This window comes from Sporothrix brasiliensis, assembly GCF_000820605.1.
Source record: "Sporothrix brasiliensis 5110 chromosome Unknown Cont20, whole genome shotgun sequence".
Classification (NCBI taxonomy): domain Eukaryota; kingdom Fungi; phylum Ascomycota; class Sordariomycetes; order Ophiostomatales; family Ophiostomataceae; genus Sporothrix; species Sporothrix brasiliensis.
In genome coordinates, this window is record NW_024467139.1 from 6043470 (window position 1) to 6061386 (window position 17917).

At 58.0% G+C, this 17917-nt stretch overlaps 5 protein-coding genes across 5 annotated transcripts; 3 read left to right on the forward strand and 2 right to left on the reverse strand.

Moving 5' to 3' along the window:
- Positions 1-261: 261 nt before the first annotated feature.
- SPBR_07862 (uncharacterized protein) lies at positions 262-897 on the reverse strand (the record flags this gene model as incomplete). The annotated part of the gene is made up of 2 exons (XM_040766116.1): positions 262-647; positions 753-897. The coding sequence occupies 2 exons, from the start codon at positions 895-897 to the stop codon at positions 262-264; spliced, it is 531 nt and encodes a 176-aa protein (XP_040617585.1).
- A 772-nt stretch (positions 898-1669) lies between these two features.
- SPBR_06377 (fibronectin type 3 domain containing protein) lies at positions 1670-6013 on the reverse strand (the record flags this gene model as incomplete). The annotated part of the gene is made up of 3 exons (XM_040764634.1): positions 1670-5280; positions 5359-5552; positions 5736-6013. The coding sequence occupies 3 exons, from the start codon at positions 6011-6013 to the stop codon at positions 1670-1672; spliced, it is 4083 nt and encodes a 1360-aa protein (XP_040617586.1).
- A 6237-nt stretch (positions 6014-12250) lies between these two features.
- SPBR_06646 (phosphatidate phosphatase LPIN) lies at positions 12251-14794 on the forward strand (the record flags this gene model as incomplete). Its single annotated transcript, XM_040764902.1, has 1 exon — positions 12251-14794. The coding sequence occupies one exon, from the start codon at positions 12251-12253 to the stop codon at positions 14792-14794; it is 2544 nt and encodes an 847-aa protein (XP_040617587.1).
- Positions 14795-15408: 614 nt separating this feature from the next.
- On the forward strand, positions 15409-16510 carry SPBR_07499 (uncharacterized protein; the record flags this gene model as incomplete). The annotated part of the gene is made up of 2 exons (XM_040765753.1): positions 15409-16403; positions 16477-16510. 2 exons carry the CDS (start codon positions 15409-15411, stop codon positions 16508-16510), a joined length of 1029 nt encoding a protein of 342 aa, XP_040617588.1.
- Positions 16511-17086: 576 nt separating this feature from the next.
- Positions 17087-17903, forward strand: SPBR_07750 (DOPA 4,5-dioxygenase; the record flags this gene model as incomplete). Its single annotated transcript, XM_040766004.1, has 3 exons — positions 17087-17277; positions 17351-17431; positions 17516-17903. The coding sequence occupies 3 exons, from the start codon at positions 17087-17089 to the stop codon at positions 17901-17903; spliced, it is 660 nt and encodes a 219-aa protein (XP_040617589.1).
- Positions 17904-17917: the final 14 nt, after the last annotated feature.

Sequence of the window (17917 nt, forward strand, 5' to 3'; positions counted from 1 at the left end):
AACCCATGAACAAACACCGCGAGAGATATACATATCATGAAGATGTGCGTCCAAAGTAAACTGAGAAAGAAAAATGGAAAAGAGAAACAAGAAAAATAAAGAAACGCCAATGTATGAGAGGAAATTGTGCAAAGCAAAAAGAAGAAAAAACCTATAAAAAAGAACCAGATGCCTCCCCTCCACCATCCCGAGCGCCAAAGAAAAATAGACCAAACTGACAAAAGACACAAAACCTGCACAGACAAGGCCCCGCGCAAACGGCTACCGCTTCGTCGCCTCGTCCGCGGCAGCATCGTCAAACCGCGGCCGGTCCTTGGCCGGCATCCCGCCAACCCGCTCCGGCCGGTGCCGCCGCGACTCTTCGTACCGCCGCCGCTTCGCCTGGATGTCTTCGCGCCCGGCCTGCGAGCCGTCCGCGCCCTCCAGGCCCCACCACTCCCGCATCAGCTTTTCCTGCTCGGCCTTGCGCGCGGCCTTGGCGGCGCGCTCGGCGGCGCGCTCTTGCCGCTTGGCAAACCACTCTTCCCGGGCCTCGTCGAGCGCGCGCGGCGTGGCGTGGGACCGGAGGCAGGCGTTCATTTCGTTGTTCTTGTCGCGGCACTTGAAGACGACGGAAAAGGTGCGGCCCAGCGCACAGTCCGCAAAGGCTGGCATTGGGGTTAGCAAGGACAAAAAGGGGAAGAGAGAAGGAAACCGGAAAGAAAGAAAGGAGCAGCAGCAGGGGAGCAGCAGGGGAGCAGCAGACAACACACCCTTAATCTCCTCAGAACACTGCTTGCGGACGCGCTCATAATAGAGGTCGCGGACCTGGGCTTCCTGGGACGCCGAGAGCGGCAGCGGGTTGGGCGAGGGCATGGGCAGGCCGGCGGACGGCGGTTTTGCTGGCAGGGAAGCCATTGTATGTGGGGACGAGGACGGCGAAGGGGAAGAAGAACGGCCGGTCGGCGGATCCATGGCCACCGCGGCCATACGAGGAAGCGCTCGCTCGATGTGAGGAGGGCCTGAGGGGTCGCGACGTGCCGTTTCGCTGCTGACCGTCGGCAATTGGCAATCGTCGCTCGTCAGTCGTCGGGGTTGTCGTTGGGACCGGCAGCCGAGCTCGTGGTGGCTTCGTTTTGTGGTCGTCGTTGGACGTTGTCGGAATCGAACGATTTGTGCAGAGGAGGGGACGTCTGCCGTAAAAGCTGAGCAAGAGAGCCGGGATTTAGGGCCCCGCTTTACCTGTGGCTACTGTGGGCAGAAAAAGATCGGCGCAGAATTGGCGCAGGGCATTCAACGCCGAGCGGCATCCCCACAACGGTGCCTGTAACTGCCCTGTCTCGCCTGTATTCGTACACCGCCCTACAGTAAACTTGCTCACTTACAGAGCATCTCATGCACATACTCATCTCATTCTCATTCTCATTCTTATTTTCACGTCACCGTTGCACAACTGCATATAGACTCATTCTATAGTGTTGTTCAATATTTGTATTGTTCAGCGTTTTCTCTCTTTTCCGCCCTTTCCTCACACCTGCAGACGCCAAACCAGTAAAGCAAGCATATCCAGCCCACCACCAGCAAAATGCGAAAACAGGGACAGCAAATGCATCCTGCAACCTGCAGACCTATGCCCATCTATACAGCCGTCAAAGGCCGTCCAGCACTGCTCAGCTCTGCCCATCATAGGCTACGCCTTCCTATCGCTTTCGTCCGTGACGTTGGACGTTGTCGTGGCCAGCGACGAGACCGTCGAGTCGGGCTCGCCGAGGCCCAGGCCGTGGAGGCTGCGCTCGCGCTCGCGGTCAATGTCCAGGCTCTCCTTCTCTCGGTTCTTCTTTTTCATCGAGAACCATCCGGTGCCCTTGAGCTTGCCGCCCTCGCTCTTGCCGTTGCTGTTGCCGTCGCGCGACGACTTGGACGGGCCCAGCGACGGGCTGCTGGTGACACTATCCGCGCCGCCGCCGCTCGTGCTGACACTGCTGGCCGCCGCTAGAGGCACGCTCATGCCCGTGCGCCGGCTGCTCGCTGCCGACAGCACCGACTCGTCGCCCATGTCGTCAAAGTCGCCAAAGCTCGACCGCTGCTCCGAGACGCTCGCATTCTTGTCGGAGCCGGCCATGCTGCCCGCGCCGCCGCCCTTGGAGCGTCCGATGCGGCGCGGGAAGCTGAGCTTGCCCGTGCTGTCCTTTTTAAAGAGCTTGAGGAGCGCATTCTCGCTGCTGTCCTTGGACGACGACAGCATCCCGACGCTGTTGGGTTCGGACGTCGTGTTGGACACGACGTAGTCGAGCGAGTCGCGGGACTCGGACACCGACACCGACGCCTGGGTATGCACCGACAGCCCATCACGGGACATGCGCGAGACCGACGGCGAGTCCTCGACCACCAAGCTCGGCACGCTGGTGCCGGCCGTGACCTCCGTCGAGTCACGGTGTTCCTTGGAGGCGGCCCTCTCCTTGTCACGGCCCTTGGACTTGTCCTTGCCCTTGTCCTTGCCCTTTGGTTTGTCCTTGGCCTTGTCCTTGTGGTCCTTGTCCTTGTCGCCTTTGGGCCGGAAGATGTTGGCCATGAACGTCGGCGCCGCGGGGTTGAGCGTCTTGTTGACTTTTGGCACTGATACGGGGGGGCGGCTGCCAATGACGCCGACCTGGCTGGGCGACGTTTCCGGGTTGAGCAGCTCCTCTTCGTCGAGAATCTCATCGTCCGCCGATGCGAGGTTGGTCTTGAGAGCCGAGGGTGATCCGTGAATCGACGGGCGTCGCGATGGGTTGCGGCTGGGCCATGCGTTGTCCGGAGGCCACAGGCGACTGGCCTTGCCAAGGCCCGCGCCCGCCGCACCGTTGTCAACGGGCGGACCCCAAATGGAGCCGCTGTCCGTAGACGGCCGAGGCATGTCGATCGACGCCATGGAGGCCGGTCTTGGGCTGCTGGTATCGCGATCCGCAAAGACATTGCCGCCGCGCGCGCCAAAGGGAAACAGGTTCCGCGCGGAGAATCCGCCCGCCTTGTTGATTGGCTGGCCATCCGGACCGAACTGATGCTCCATGATCTCAGGGCCTGCCGAGTTGCGATTGAACATGCTCCAAGCCGACAGGCTGATTCGGCGATTCTTGCTGCCTTCGGCGTCTTCGCCCTGGCGCGGGAACGACTGGCTCTGACCATGCTTAAGGGTGCCGAGTGCTGGTCCTTCTTCGGCCGCCTTCGCTGCGCGGGAGCGTTGGAACGAGAAGAGATTGAATCGCGTACTGCTCGCGGGCTGGCCGGATACGGTAGCTGGGTCAGCAATCGGCGAAGGGAGGGCGCTCGTCGGCGGCGGGCGCCCGTCGATGCCCTCGATACCGTACGACGAGAAGGGCAAGTTTTGCGACGACGCCTGTGGGCTCGAGAAGATGCTCTTGGACCGGTGCGACGAGGCTGGTGACTGGGGCCCGCTAACTGCATCGGCTGCAATCGATTCGGGGAACGTCTTGGGCGAGTCGGTGGAGGTGAGACCAGTGATGTTGTTGAGTGGGTTGCTGCTGTTGCTGCTGTTGTTGCTGTTGCTGTTTTCTTGGCTTCCGTGGCTACTACTGCTATCGGTTGCCTTGTGGTTGTTGTTGTTGCCGTTGTGATTCGTGAAGCTGTTGAGGCTGCCGAGAATGTCGGGAGACTGCGCGTCCAAGGGAATAAACGGACTCATGGTCCGGACATTCAAGGACGGGCTGGGCGGTTCGTCGTCTGCAAAAATGTTGGAGGGCAAAAGAGAGGTAGCCGACGGGCTCAGCGGAGCGCCCATGGTCAGTGCCTTAAACCCGGCGTCGGCATCCTCGGGGCCCGGATGGTCTGCTGATGAGCCCATGAACGGACCCGTGAGAAAGCCACCCGATTGCGTGGGTGGCCGACCCGAGCTGACAAAGGGCGGCGTAGACGACGGCGGCAGTCCATTGAGGTCTGTGTGGGCAAAGACAGGCGCCGGCGTCGACACGGCACCGCTCGACAACGGGTTGCTCGCCCGGCGCTCTTGCTTGAGATGGGTCGGGTGGCTCGCCGCAGTCGGGTCGTAGTCGTAGATCATGCTCTGTGACATGTTGGGCGGGCTCATCATATGCGGCATCATGGGCGGGCTGGCTGCAGGGTTGTAGGCGCCGTAGTTGGGCTGCGGGATCTGCTGCATCTGGGCTGACAAGACGAGGATATGGGCATCGAGGCCATCCCGCCGGCGGTTCTCGTGGTTCAGACGGCCACGGTACTCGTTTTCCATCCGCTGCAGCTGGCGCTTGAGGGCCATGATCTCGTTTCGCACGCCCGGGTCCTCGCCGTGGCTTTCAAGTTTGGTGCGTTCGTCCTCGAGTTCCTTGACGAGACGACGCTTCTCCTTGAGCTCGGCCTCTAACTTGGCGCATTCTTCTTGCACATTTTTGTTGCTTTCGCGTAATTCGTTGACTTTCCGCTGGTACTCTTCGTCGAGCTCGGCTCGCTGTTTATTGTAGTCCTCCTGATTTTCGCGCATTTCCTGGATCGACTTCGTCCACTTTTCGATGCTGTTGCGGATGCGCTCAAGCTCGGCGGTTTTCTCCTTGAGCCGCTTTTCCTTCTGCGCCCGGCGCGATATGGCGTTGCGCATGGCGCGCTCGGTGGCGCCTTGCTCGCGTTTCAGCTTCTCCGTTTGCTCTTCTTTCCGCTTATGCTCCTTCCGCTTGGCCTGTTTTTCTGCCTCCAATTCGTCTATTGTTTTCTTCATCTCCTCTTCTTCCTTCGCACAGGCGGCCGTGGCCTCCTCGGTTTCTTTGCGGAGCGCCAGGTACCGCTGGTTGAGCTCTGCCATCTGTGCTTCCGTGACCCCCGTCTCGTCGTCGGCGGTGGGCGCCGCCGCCACTCCATTGAACTGCTGCTGCTGCTCTAAGCTCGCCGTCGATGGCGAGTGTCGTCGATTGACCGTGTTACGGCGCGAAGACGGTGCCAGCGAACCCAGAGATGTGCCTTCTCTCGAGAGCGCCTGCGGCGATTCCGACGGAAGCGGCTGGGCGACACCGAATGTTGATGTGACGAACTGCTTGGTCGATCCATTCTCGTCCGTGCCTGTCGCGGCCTCGTGCTGTTTTGAGGCGGAGGCAGCATCGTCCTCGGTAAAGTCGGACGGGAGGCGCGAGGTGCCGAGGCGTGGGCGGCCATCGGAGCCAAAGGTGCGGAGACGGAGAACACGGCTGCCGGCTTGGAAATTGTTGGCGCCGACGGCAATGATGCGGACATTGTAAAAGTGATTCGGTTTGAGGCCAGAGACGGTGATGAAGGTATCGTGACTTGTCGCGGATTCGCCCACTACGAAAAAGAACGATTAGCAAGAGAACCAGAGAAGACGAAAGTCCATGTACATGGACGGGCCGAGCTTCCACATACCATTGACGCCGTTCACCTGGATCACGTATTTGTCGACATGGCGATTTGATGGTGGGCGCGTCCAGGTGATGGTGGCCTTGTCCACGCCAATGGCCGTCAGCGAAACGTCGGGGGGCGCGGGAACGTCGACGCCTAGAATATCGATGAGCTCGGGGACCGGTTTCCAGAGGGTTTGCAGACCTCGACGCAGCAGCCTAGAAAGAGGGAGAACAAAGAGAGTTAGCAAACGTGCTCAGCGATGGTGGGCCGTTTTACGTCTGCCTCAAGGCGGTGGCGCAGGTCGGCGCCAACCGCAGTAGGCAGACGTAAGAAGCGGCAGGCAGCCGCAAGGAGCAAGAATCCGAAAGACGGCAAGGGCAAAGACAGATAAGCCGTACCAGACAGCAGCCGCGCCGGTGAAGAGCATCCTAGCATTCGTGAAAAAGAGCCCGCCGAGGTGGTAGTCATTGATGACGGCGGTGGCGACGCCGGGCAGCGCTTCGAAGACGGCGGCGGTGCGCTCGGGCGCGAGGGAGAAGAGGAGGGCGAGGCAGGCGAAGACGAAGAGCACGTTGAGCTGGATGATTTGCGGATCAACAGCCCAGATGAGGACGACGAGGGAGCAGAGGACCAGCGAGGAGACCAGCGGCGTGTTCGTCCATGTAGCCCATAACATGTCGGGACGCACAAGAGGGGGCGTTCGGGGAGGAGAACATGGGGTAGAGGGGAGGAAGAAGAGGAAGGATAGGAGGGGAGCGGGGGGAGGGGGAGGGGAGAGAGAGAAGAGAAAAGTGAAGAGCGAAGATGAGAGAATGCGAGGGCGGTGGTTGGAAACGGCGGCGACGAAAATCTGAAGCGACAAGGGGCTGTAGTGCGAAGAAAAGCCCGAAGAAACGGGCTGCGGGAGGGTGCGCCAGAGGGTGCCACAAGGTGCTGGAGGGTCGCAGCGGGACGGCGGGTCGTTTCTGGTTTTCAGGAGGTAAGGTGGGCAATCAATCGAGCTGCGATCGGGGAGGGCGGGAACGCGGCAGCCGACAATTGAAATGGTGTCGAGAGGAGAGCGATAAAGGCGAAGCTTAGAAAGAGACAGAAGATGCGATGTCCGCAGTTAAAACAGGTGGCAATAGCGACAAACGAAATGAAAAATACGTGCTGGATTGATGACTCGTCTGTGCCAATCCAAATTAAAGACATACGAAAAATAGGCAGAAAAAAGAGACAAAACGAGCCTCCTAAAGTTGACAGGGAGGAGACGAGAGGCAAAAAAAAAGGCCTGAACCAGCGCTCCAAAAAATTCACGCTAAAAATGTTGCACAGGGTGGAGGCGGGCTTGGGCTGTAGTTTTGCGGCGCCTATGTAAAAATGGGCATGGGCCCAAAGGACGGGATTGGGGGCCGTTTTTTGTGTCTGTCGGAGAGCACTTGAAAGACGATGGATTTGGAGAAGTTGAATTTGCAAGATGCGATGCAGATGGTAAACAAAATATGGCACAAGTCGAAGAAAGGGCAGCCCGGAACAGGCGGAAAGAGCGTGCACCAAAAAAGAAGGACCAGACAATGGCTTCACGCAGCGAGGGAAGGAGTGACCGTTGTGCCCAAACGATTTATTCCATGAGTTTGCAATCTTGCCCGTTTGGGCGAGATTCACTTGACTAAGTAAGGGGGGAAGGTGCGCGCTGACGGGCAGGGAAGGAGGTGCCGGGCGGCAGTCGTAGGATTAGGAAATACCGGACGACAAGGCGAAAGGCGATTAACTTCCGGGGAAGGCAAGAAGTAGGGGGGGCGGTTGCCTGTGTCTAGAGCCCGGGCTTCCAGTCCTTAGTCCAGCCTCCTTCCTTGTCTCGCCTTGAATCTGACCGGCGTGGGTCTTACTAAAAATCCATTGAGGCGGCAGGTGGCCTGAAAGAAAGAATGCGAGGAGAGAGAGACGCGCAAGACCCATAAAATATGGGAGAGCGATGGGAATAAGACAGGACAAGAGACTGGGCGCCGTCCGGTGCCGGGCAGACGGTGGCAGAGCCGGCATGAGAATACGCGGAAGATGGGGAGTATCACGTCTTTGGGGCCGTTACGGCTGATCCAGGCATGAAGGCTAGATATCTGCGATCGAGCACACGAGCAGTGTCCGTCTGAGGATCGCGAGAGGATCGCGATGTGCGGCTGGCATGAAGCACATGAGTTGATGCGCTGGCCTTGGCTCGCTTGATCCCGTCCTGTTTCTGCGATTCGTTTCGCTCTACAATGTCTTGCAAAGGCACACTGGCTCAGCATGCATCTCCTTCCCGGGCACTTGGGCGCATAATATACAGCACGCCGTTGGTAGCATGTGCCGTGTCAAACGACATGCACATACACGGCACACCTACAAATATTCCGTGCCGACGATACGCTGATATAGATCTCCGCACACAGCAATACAGTGTATCTGTGCTCAGTGCATAGGTGGTCAGTGGTACTTTGTCCAAATCCAATCTAAACTGCCAGCGATCTGCCCTACTCTCGGCATTTAATATAAGATACAGGGCTCACGGCCTGGGCATGCAGCGTTCCAGCGAGACACAGGCTCTCCACTCCGGGTGCTTTTTTGCAGTTGGGGCATTTTGTTCGCCGTTTTGTGATGTAATTGCGCTTTTATGCTTTGTGGGCCTTTGTTTCAAACAGACGACCGCTGTAGGCTGCAGGAAGAAGAATGGTAATTAACAGGCAAGGTAAGATACGAATTAGGATAGGTCGTCGACGGGAAGGAGAGGGCAACGGCATCAGCGGCTGAATCACACAGCGTCGTATTCACTCTCGCAGTGCAACTTTGGTACAGCATGCACGAGAAGAGAAGGTCGTAGCGTGGCAAATGAGATGCAGAGCTGAATGTCTGCCTCGCGCGGAGAAATAGGCTTGGAAAGGGGAGAGGAATTACGTCGAGCCACTCGCTGTCGGCAGAACAGCGGGTTCCAGATCGTGCAGACGGCTCTCGCCTTTTTGGTTTATATTGAGCAAAAGCTTGTCGAAAGCGCCATAGCGTAGCACGGTGCAATCTATTTGCGGCACAAGCACCGGCGCATTAACTATCATCAGCATGCGCAGCCTGTTGTTGATTATCGAGAGTGCGCCGCGAACGTTCACGTCGCAATACAGAGTTTGATTACATCACATGCCCGTTTAATAGAACAGACGCTGCTGGCGGCTCCCAGTAGACCAGGCCACAGACTTGCCTCGGAAGCAACGTAGGTTTGTAATGGCGAGAGAGCAAACGACGAGGAGAAACGGCGTTCTAGGCGTCCTTCCGCACGCACGTTGCCATGTGTGCCGTCAAGTACCAGCTTGCCAACGCAGCCAACGCAGCATCCCCCTCCTTTGCAACCACCCTAAACCACAGAAAGTGTACGAAATAGGCGATCGTATCAGAAATAAGAAACAATCGACAAAGTGCAGTGCATGGAGGGGAAGGCGACAATGAATCGGAGAAAATAAATCAGAAATGGGGGGTTAGAGTTGCAGGATCGACAATGCAGCGCTGTTCGTCTAGAGCGTAAAAGTGTGAAACGTGAGAGTATGGCAAATGCCGTCGACCTATCAGGCGCTGTTGCCGGCCCGTCGTTGCTGCACTAATCCGACCAGGGTTCTTTTTGTGTTCGAATTGGCGGTCAGCAGCACAGGCAGAAAAGGCAATTTGTGCAGGTCTGGTTTCTCGAGAGTCTGTTTTGTCAAGACCTACGAGCTTTAGTTAAGCAGACTTTATCTTATGGAATCGGATTTTTGTAGTCCATTACACTATGAGATCTGACATTGTGACGACCAATTTCGTATGGATGAGAGGTTGTATGTGCTTGGAGTTTTTGCTTTCGAACTAGTCCTTATGTTTCGTGGTTGTAGGTGAGTCCATGTTATTACAAAGTTTTGGTTGTCAACTCAATTAGTACAGACCCACATTTGAACAGTCAGTCTTTCGTGACGCGCATCGAGTATTTTCGTGCTTACAAAATAAGTAATTTCTTTAAAACCACTTCTTTATAGTTGAAAGCTTCAGCCTCGACAAGCCGCCATAGCGGTTCCCGCCTGTGCTGTGGTGCTCAGAACATATTCCGAGAAATGATACTACACAGCCACGAACAATTTACAGGACCTTCAATATCTTCAAATACCACGTGATCAAACTTTCCTCGTTGTCTTACACCGTTGTGCGCCGCAGTCGCCGCACGTTAAGCCTCTTCCCGTCCCAAAAGCCGATGTCGCCTACGGAAATACCCAACTGTTTCCGTCCTCGCCATTTTTGGTGGCTCATGGTATGTCGGGAGGGCGGCGATCAACGCCCCCTCACTTGCCCATCCTGATCGGCTGAGGAACGCCTGCGGCTCAGTGGTAGTCACACCTGCTCTGTATTTCAGTCGGAGCAGATGCGGACCCAGCGTAGTGAACGAATGAGACACACTGCAAAGCGGCACGAACGGCCGGCTCTGCTGCTGTTCGTCCGTCTCGTCAAACTGCCGTAACATCCTTCTGAAAAAAAGAAGCTTAAACTGGCACGAGGTTCTTTCAACCCTACTTTTCCGGCGTGGCGTGCCATGGGGATACAAACGGCAATGCGAGTATGCTCATAGTTGAACAGCTTCCTGCCTGCGGTGCTTCGCCGTGTTTACAGTGAACCGTGGTCAATGTCCGCGATCCACAATCGTCGTCTGTTGTATTCATTACAGCCACTTTTTGCAGCACCACCTCACCTTCCGCTTGCAGCTGTGCCTTGCAGCCATGTCTCAGCCAGTTTCGTCTTGCGAGACATTTCCTTGTTCAGAGTCCTCTCCACAGGTATTTCGTCAGGCAGCGTCTCGTACCCGGAGAGAGCCGCAACAGGCCAATGGAACCAGTAGACCAAATTCGCCCCTTACAGAATCTCCGAATATGCAGCCACGAAATTACGCCGACGGAAAGGCGTGTCTTTGGTCTCTGTCACTCTGTCGCAAGTTTGTCTCCAAGGTGAGCCATTCCCGCAACGGCACGTTGGCGTGCAGCACACATTGCGGTGCAGAAGCGAGAAATTCTGTCTTGGAGCCAAAACATGTCGCCGTGTTCGTCTCGTTGAGCTGTCCGAGCCGTCTTCGCGGCGATGACATTGCCACTCAAGTCGACAGCAGACGGCCTGTGCTGAGGTCGTCAAAAGCATTGTTGTTTGTTGCTTAGCGCATCGCAACAACATGCCCATCTCTTGTCACCGACGCCAGTCATGACGAAGTCGTGACGGGACGTTTCCCCGCGGCATCATCATCGTTTATGCCAAGCAAGAAACGGGTGCAGGTTAGAAAAGAAGCTACTAGGGCGCCTTTCGGCATTCGGGAAACAACCGGCAAGGCGGCTCTTTTGCCTTGAAGGAGAAAGCCGCCAGGCTAGCTGGTGAAAAAGACCAGACCAAATACGACGTCCGTTTTAGGGCAGGTGATTGGGGGTGGAGAACGGCTTGAGGCTGGCGGGAATGGTCATGGGGTGAAGGCATGATGACCAAAATATGGTGGCCCGGTCAAGAAGATGCGCAGCGCAAGTCTTCGACTACGACCGGACTCTTCCTGTTGAGCAGAGCTCATTGTAATAGCCTCGCGTGCAAGCTCTTTCTCTTTATGAAATACATCACGTGCACTTTCCCTAAAACTGTGGCCTGCTTTGTCCGCACCTGCCGTACCCCAGCGATGATTGAACGTGTTGAGGCAGGCGCGAGTGGTCCTATTTTGTTGGGGTCTGGCGCCCCAGCGAAGTGCCCCAGCGCCCAATGCCTTTCAGACCCCCAAAACGCAACGGCGGTGACCGGGGGACGGGCGACTTGGTGAGGCATGCCACCCATGCATCCCCGTGACTGTTTCTTGCTCCATTTTGACTCGACCATGAGGCCTGGTTTTGCGCGCCTGGCCCTTCCTGACCGTTGCAGCGTATGTCGTATTCCCGAATGCTGATGTCACTACGTGACTACGGCAGGCACAGTGGATACCTAAGCAGCTCAGGTGCATGCCAAACTAAAGGCAGCAGGCAAGAGCGGCTCTCCGCATTTGGCGTCAAACCCATCAAAATTTTTGTAGGGAAGCTGCGAGGCAGGAAACACGAGCCAAAATGCACCCCAAAGTCCGCCGCGCGACTCGCAGAAAGAGGAAGGCCCCACCGGCATGATTCGTCTTGCCTCCTGCTTGTCCCAGCCAAGGCCGGCCAGCCGCTTCTGAGTTTCCACTTTCCCAATCCGATGTTGGCAGAGAAAAAGACCTCTGACCTCTGGAGAAAGAAAAAAGCAAAGCGTCATCCTCTTGTCCAATGCCACATGCCCAACCAATACGTCGTGCCACGCCCACCGGCCCTGTCCTTGTGCCTCGCTACTGTCCTGGACGTCCTCAACATCTTTTCCACTCCTCTCCCCTCTCCGTATTCCGCCCGGCTGAAGCTACTGCTTTTTATTTCTTTTTCTTTTTCTTTTTTCTTTTCCCCAGTACTTTCTCCTGTCTCTGACTTTATTTCCTGCGAATTCTCAACCTCTCCCTCGCATTCTTGCAATCCATTCGCGGGCCAAATTTGTCCCTTGCTTCTCCTCATCCTCGGCATTGATCTTCATTACCTGTTGTCCGGCCTTGTTGTTTTCTCTCCTCTTCTCGCCGTCGCCTTCTCAACGCGGACCTCGGTACCGCAACATTCTCTCAACCGACAGCGACGACATCTCGGGCATGAGAGGACGACGGCGTCTTTTCTAACTCTCGCGTGCCTTTGTCGAGTGCCTTTGCAGAACATTGAACTTGGAAACATCAAACATCGAAACAGGACCGACAACTCCTCTCGTCGACAACCGTCCCTCCAAGGCCGCGCTTCCTCTATTCGCCCCGGCGCCTCGCGTGCCTCTCGTCTCTCGTCTCTCCACCCTGCCCTGCGTTCTCCCCCCCCCCCAACACAACGCCATGCAGTACGTGCGCAACTTGAGCGACTCCGTGTCGACAGCATGGAACTCCATCAACCCGGCCACCCTCAGCGGTGCCATCGACGTCATCGTCGTTGAGCAGGAGGACGGCACTCTGATGTGCTCTCCCTTCCACGTGCGCTTCGGCAAGTTCTCGCTGCTGCGGCCCTACGAGAAAAAGGTCGAATTCAAGGTCAACGGCGCCCGCCAGGACTACTCCATGAAGCTCGGCGAGGGCGGCGAGGCCTTCTTCGTCTTCGAGACCACCGACGACATTCCCCAGAGCATGCAGACGTCGCCCATTTCCTCGCCCGTCAGCAGCCCGTCTCTCGGCCCCCAGACACCGCCCTCCAGTGCCACCGAGGCGTCTGCTCTGCCGTCGTTGCAGGAGCCCTCGCTGCTGGCTCTGGACATGGAGTCGGGCAAGCCGCGCTCCGCCACCTTGACGTCCCGCACCGCCCCCAAGGGCATCGTGCACTCCTCTACCGCACAGCAGAAGAACGGCCTTCTCACCCCGCTCTCTGCCTCTCCCGAGATCTACGCCGGCCGTCCGCGGTCTGGCGACTGGGGCTCGCTTGCGCAGCGGTCACAGAGCGACGACATCCTGCGCCAGGCCGCCCGCCAGCCGTCCCTCACGGCCGGCGAGTCGACCCGCGCCGAGTCGGTCGAGCGCGAAACGAGCAACGGCAGCCCGAAGCTGTCGGAACGCTCGCACAGCCCGCCCCCGCTGGGCCCCGCCGAGGCCATTGAGCGCGCGATTGCGCTCTCCAAGGAGCTCGAGTCCGTCAACATTCCCAGCCGGGTCACCGACTCCGGCGACCTGATGCTCGACATGACCGGCTTCAAGAACAGCGAAGAGGAGGCCCTGCGCGCCGAGGTCCTGGCCCGCCGCGTGCTCGCCAACGAGCTGCAGGGCAACTACGACGTCGGCGCCCTCTTTGGTATGGACGAGCAGGGCAACCTGTGGATCTACAGCAGCGAGGAGGCCAAGGAGGCCGCCATGCGCCGCGTCATGGAGTCCTCGGGCATGAACCGCAATCACGCCGTCGCCCTCGACGCCGCCTCCGACCCGGGCTACCAGAGCGACGACAGCGCCAACTCCACGCCGCAGCTGAAACCCGCGCACCGCCGCTCCGAGTCCGACGTCGGCCAGATGGGCCAGACCACGCCCCCCTCGTCCCCGGGCCCTGTGGCCGCCGTCGGCGACCCCAACCGCAACTACGCCAAGACGCTGCGCCTGACGAGCGACCAGCTCAAGGCGCTGCACCTGCAGCCCGGCGAGAACACCATGAGCTTCACCGTCAACAAGGCCACCTGCTCGGCCTACATGTACCTGTGGAAGTACGGCGTGCCCGTCGTCATTTCCGACATTGACGGCACCATTACCAAGTCGGACGCCCTGGGCCACGTGCTGAATATGATTGGCCGCGACTGGACCCATGCCGGCGTCGCCAAGCTCTACAGCGACATTGCTGCCAACGGCTACAACATCATGTACCTGACCAGCCGCTCCGTCGGCCAGGCCGACTCCACCCGCACCTACCTGGCCGGCATCCTGCAGAACGGCTACCGCCTGCCGCGCGGCCCCACCATCTTGTCGCCCGACCGCACCATGGCCGCCCTGCGCCGCGAGATTTACCTGCGGAAACCCGAGGTCTTCAAGATGGCCACGCTGCGTGACATCCGCAACCTGTACGGCACCAACACGCACCCCTTCTACGCCGGCTTCGGCAACCGCCTGACGGACCAGATCTCGTACCGCACCGTCGACGTGCCGCGCAATCGCATCTTTACCATCAACGCCAATGCGGAGGTGTCCCTCGACTTGCTGAGCCTCAACATGCTCAAGCTGACCTACGTCAACATCACCGAGGTCGTCGACCACTACTTCCCGCCCATCAGCACGCTCGTCAAGGGCGGCGGCGAAGAGTTTACCGACTTCCGGTACTGGCGCGACGCGCCGCTGGAGATGGACGAGTTTTCCGACAGCGAGTCGGACGACGACGTTGACAACCACCGGCACCACCGCGGCCGCCCGCTGCCGAAGCGGCGGACCAGTCGGTACGACGAGGTGGAGGAGGACGACGACGACGACGACGTCGACGACGACGACGTCGACGACGACGAAGACGATGACGAGTACGACGACGACGAGGAGTACGACGACGAAGACAATGGCGACATGGGTGACAGCTACATGTCGCGCAACTCCATGGACGACTATGGCGAGGGCAGCGTGCTCAGCGGCGACTTGGAGGGCGAGGGCGACGTGGAGGAGGAGCGCATGGGCGGCGACCCGACCGTGCAAAACGTGTCCATTGCCTCCATCTCGCGCGACCAGCCTCTGCCGACGACAGAAGGCGACGAAGACGAAGATGAAAACAAAGACAAAGGAGACGAGCCGCAGCCTGAGCGCCATCCCTCGGCTGCGACCGACAACAAACTCTCCTCGTCCGCCTCGAGCTCGGCTGCCGAAGACGTCGACGCCGAAGCCATTACGGGCGTCAAGAATCTGGTCATTGACCGCCCGACGCCGAAAGAGTAAGACCGCACGCTGCCATCTTTCCGCAAAAGTTTTGCACCTCTGGGCTTTTGCCTGCTTCCTCTTTTAGACAGCATTTGCGCACACGCATTTCTAGATACATTATTTGGCAGGAGGTGAAGGAGGAGGGTATCATTGGCGATGCACATGAACCACATCATTTTTCTGTTCTTGTCTAGTCTTTTTGGGGGCTCGGACTGTCTTGGAACGATATGACATCGATTCTGAGGAACTGCATAGCGAGGCGTTTTTGTTTTTTGCTTTTATAGTTTTTCTTGGATTTCTTATTCTCGTGTCATTTCAGAAACACCTTACCTCACTTTTGTTAGTCACAGTTGTCATGAAATGTGCAAGTGACGTTGCAAAATAATTGAAATAAAAATAAAAATAAAAACAACCCAAAATGAAAACGCAAAGTTGCGAATGTAACCCATTAGGCAGCCGAGCAGCCGTCGTGGGTAACGGCCAGCTGGGGTTGGCCGAGGATATGGTTGTGACGAAGAGGGGTTTTGAGCGTGTTGTGGACGTTTTGCAGACGCAACTCTTTCAGGTATAATCGATTCGATCAGAGGACAATCATTAAGTAAATTCGAGCTCGAATTCAACAATCGTTCACAATGGTCACGTCGAAACCTATTTTTGACATGGTATCTGCCTCTACCGGCGAGGCTGTCCCCGCTGCTGCTCCTCATGACGCGGCTGCCGACGAGGCAACGGCCAGGCCCCAGGCACCGCTCATAGCGGCCGAAAGAGTAGAGCTCTGGAAGAAGCACTCGTACTTTGAAACGCTGCCCGAGGACATTGCGCACATGCGCCGGCTGCTACGTGACTACAGCCACATGCCGGCCGACGCCATCGATGCGCACTTGTACGCAGTCCGCGACAAGCTCTGGTCGGTCTACCAGTACCCGTGCATTGGCCGCTTTGCGTTTCTCAGCCTCGGCATAACCAAGTCGCCGTACTACCAAGAGGCCGTGACCCGACTGACGTTGACGTCGGCCGCTCTCAACCATGAACGCCTGCTGGACCTTGGTTGCTGCGTCGGTCAGGTGCTGCGCCAGATGGCACACGACGGCGTCGATCCTCACAAGCTGTCCGGGGCCGATCTGCACAGCGAATTTATTGACCTGGGATACGAGATGTTTGGCGACGGCGCGGGCGAAAGCGGGGAGGCAGGGGCCAATGGGTTCACGTTTGTCGCTGGCGACATTCTGACCGACCGTCCGAGTCCCTTGGACGCGCTCACGCAGTCCGTCACCATGGTCCACGCCGCCAACTTTTTCCACCTCTTCAGCTGGGACGACCAGGTCAAGGCGGCTGTACGGATTGTGCAGTTCTTGAGCGATGCCCACACGTCCAGCGACACGTCCACAGGCAGCACGGACGAAAAACCCACGGGCATCTCTGTCTTTGGCGCCCAGCTCGCGCACCGCTTCCCTGGTGAGCACCGCATTGTACCACACAGTCCACGAACGCGCTACCTGCACGACGCAACGACCTTCCAGAAGCTGTGGGACGAAGTGGGCGCGGCCACGGGCACGCGGTGGCGCACAGCCATGGTACCGACCGCGAGCGGCATTGGGGCGGCGTTGACAGGCAGTCCAGACGTGATGTATGTGAGGTATGGCGTGTGGTGTGTCTCTGGGAAAGGATACAAAAGGGAGCAAAAAGAGTGAGGAGAAAAGGGGCGACGAGGGCGGGGATAAAGTCCAGGTTTAATCAGATTGGAAATACGACGTACTGTGGTTCAACATGGAAGGTACGAAGAACAATATCTTACACTTTCGCCAGGCACGACCGAGATATGTGCCTGCCTCATTTGTTTTGTCCGGTGCTCGGCCGAGATCTCATGACCACCAGCCGGCCGCCCACTAAGACATACGTAATAAGGCGCTGTAGTTAACACACGACTACGTCCAACAGCGCATGTAGCTGGCAATACAGTTGTCCCGCAGTGACGTGCTTCTGCTAGGCTGCGCCGATGGGAGCGGGGCTTTGTGCGACAAAGGGTCGAAAACAGCCTCATTACGACGAGCAAAACATGAAACTGTGTCGCCGACTGCTCTCCGTCTGTTGTATGACCATCCACCGACCTCTGTCCTTGCTCTGCCATACATCTGTGTCCGCTAGAGCTCCAGCTCCCATCCCGCAACAACCCCGCAAAGAACGGCATATATAACGACACAAGAGACCCAACGGAAGCAATTTATATCTCGACAACTCTCCACTCAACTCGACATCCACCTCAAAACTTACCTCGAACTCCACTGCGACTTCACCTTGCCTCACTTCACAATGGCTGCTCCTGACTTTTACAACCCCCCGATCTCTGCGTACCCCTCGCCGCTGACGGGCTACGAGGGCAAGGCACCACTCAGCGATGAGAAGAACGACGACGGCAAGAGCCTCAAGAACGAACCGGCCGCCCGCAGCCCAGCTTACGACGCCTTTGTCGATCCCCTGGATCGTGGACGGCGAGGCGGATTGTGCGTTCCTCGAGCGTCGAGCCTTTGACATTGTCTTACTGTTACTCGCCGTGGATCCTAACGTGAACTGCAGTGACGTCCACATCTACTACTTCCAGGCCAACCCCCAGCAGCTGGAGTACGCCCGCGCCCTCCACGAGCGCATCCGGCGAGAGTGTGAGCCTCCCTGAGCCCTGTCCACTCTTTGTGTGTGTGTGTGTGTGTGTGTGTGTGTGTGTGTTCCCAGCTAAAGCCCCAGCCTAGTCCCTGAGCTTCGCATCTACCGCTTCTGGGACCGCCCCATCGGCCCCCATCCCGTCGCCATGTTCGAAGTCAACCTTTTTACGCCGGCCCAGTTCGGCGCATTCATTCCCTGGCTGGCCATCTGGCGTGGCCCCTTGTCGGCCCTCGTCCACCCCAACACCACCGAAGGCGGCGGCGCGGCCGACCCGGTCGGCGAGATCGCCACGGAGCGCCGCAACCACTCGCAGCGGGCCATGTGGCTGGGCGAGCGCGTGCCGCTGGACTTTACCGTCTTTGACAAGATGGCCATCAACGCGGCGGCCGCAGTCGCGTCGGGCAACCCTGCCGGCTTCAGCGGAGACAGCGAAAAGGCGGCCGCTGTCGATGCCATTGGTCAGACCTGAGGGAGTGGTCGGAT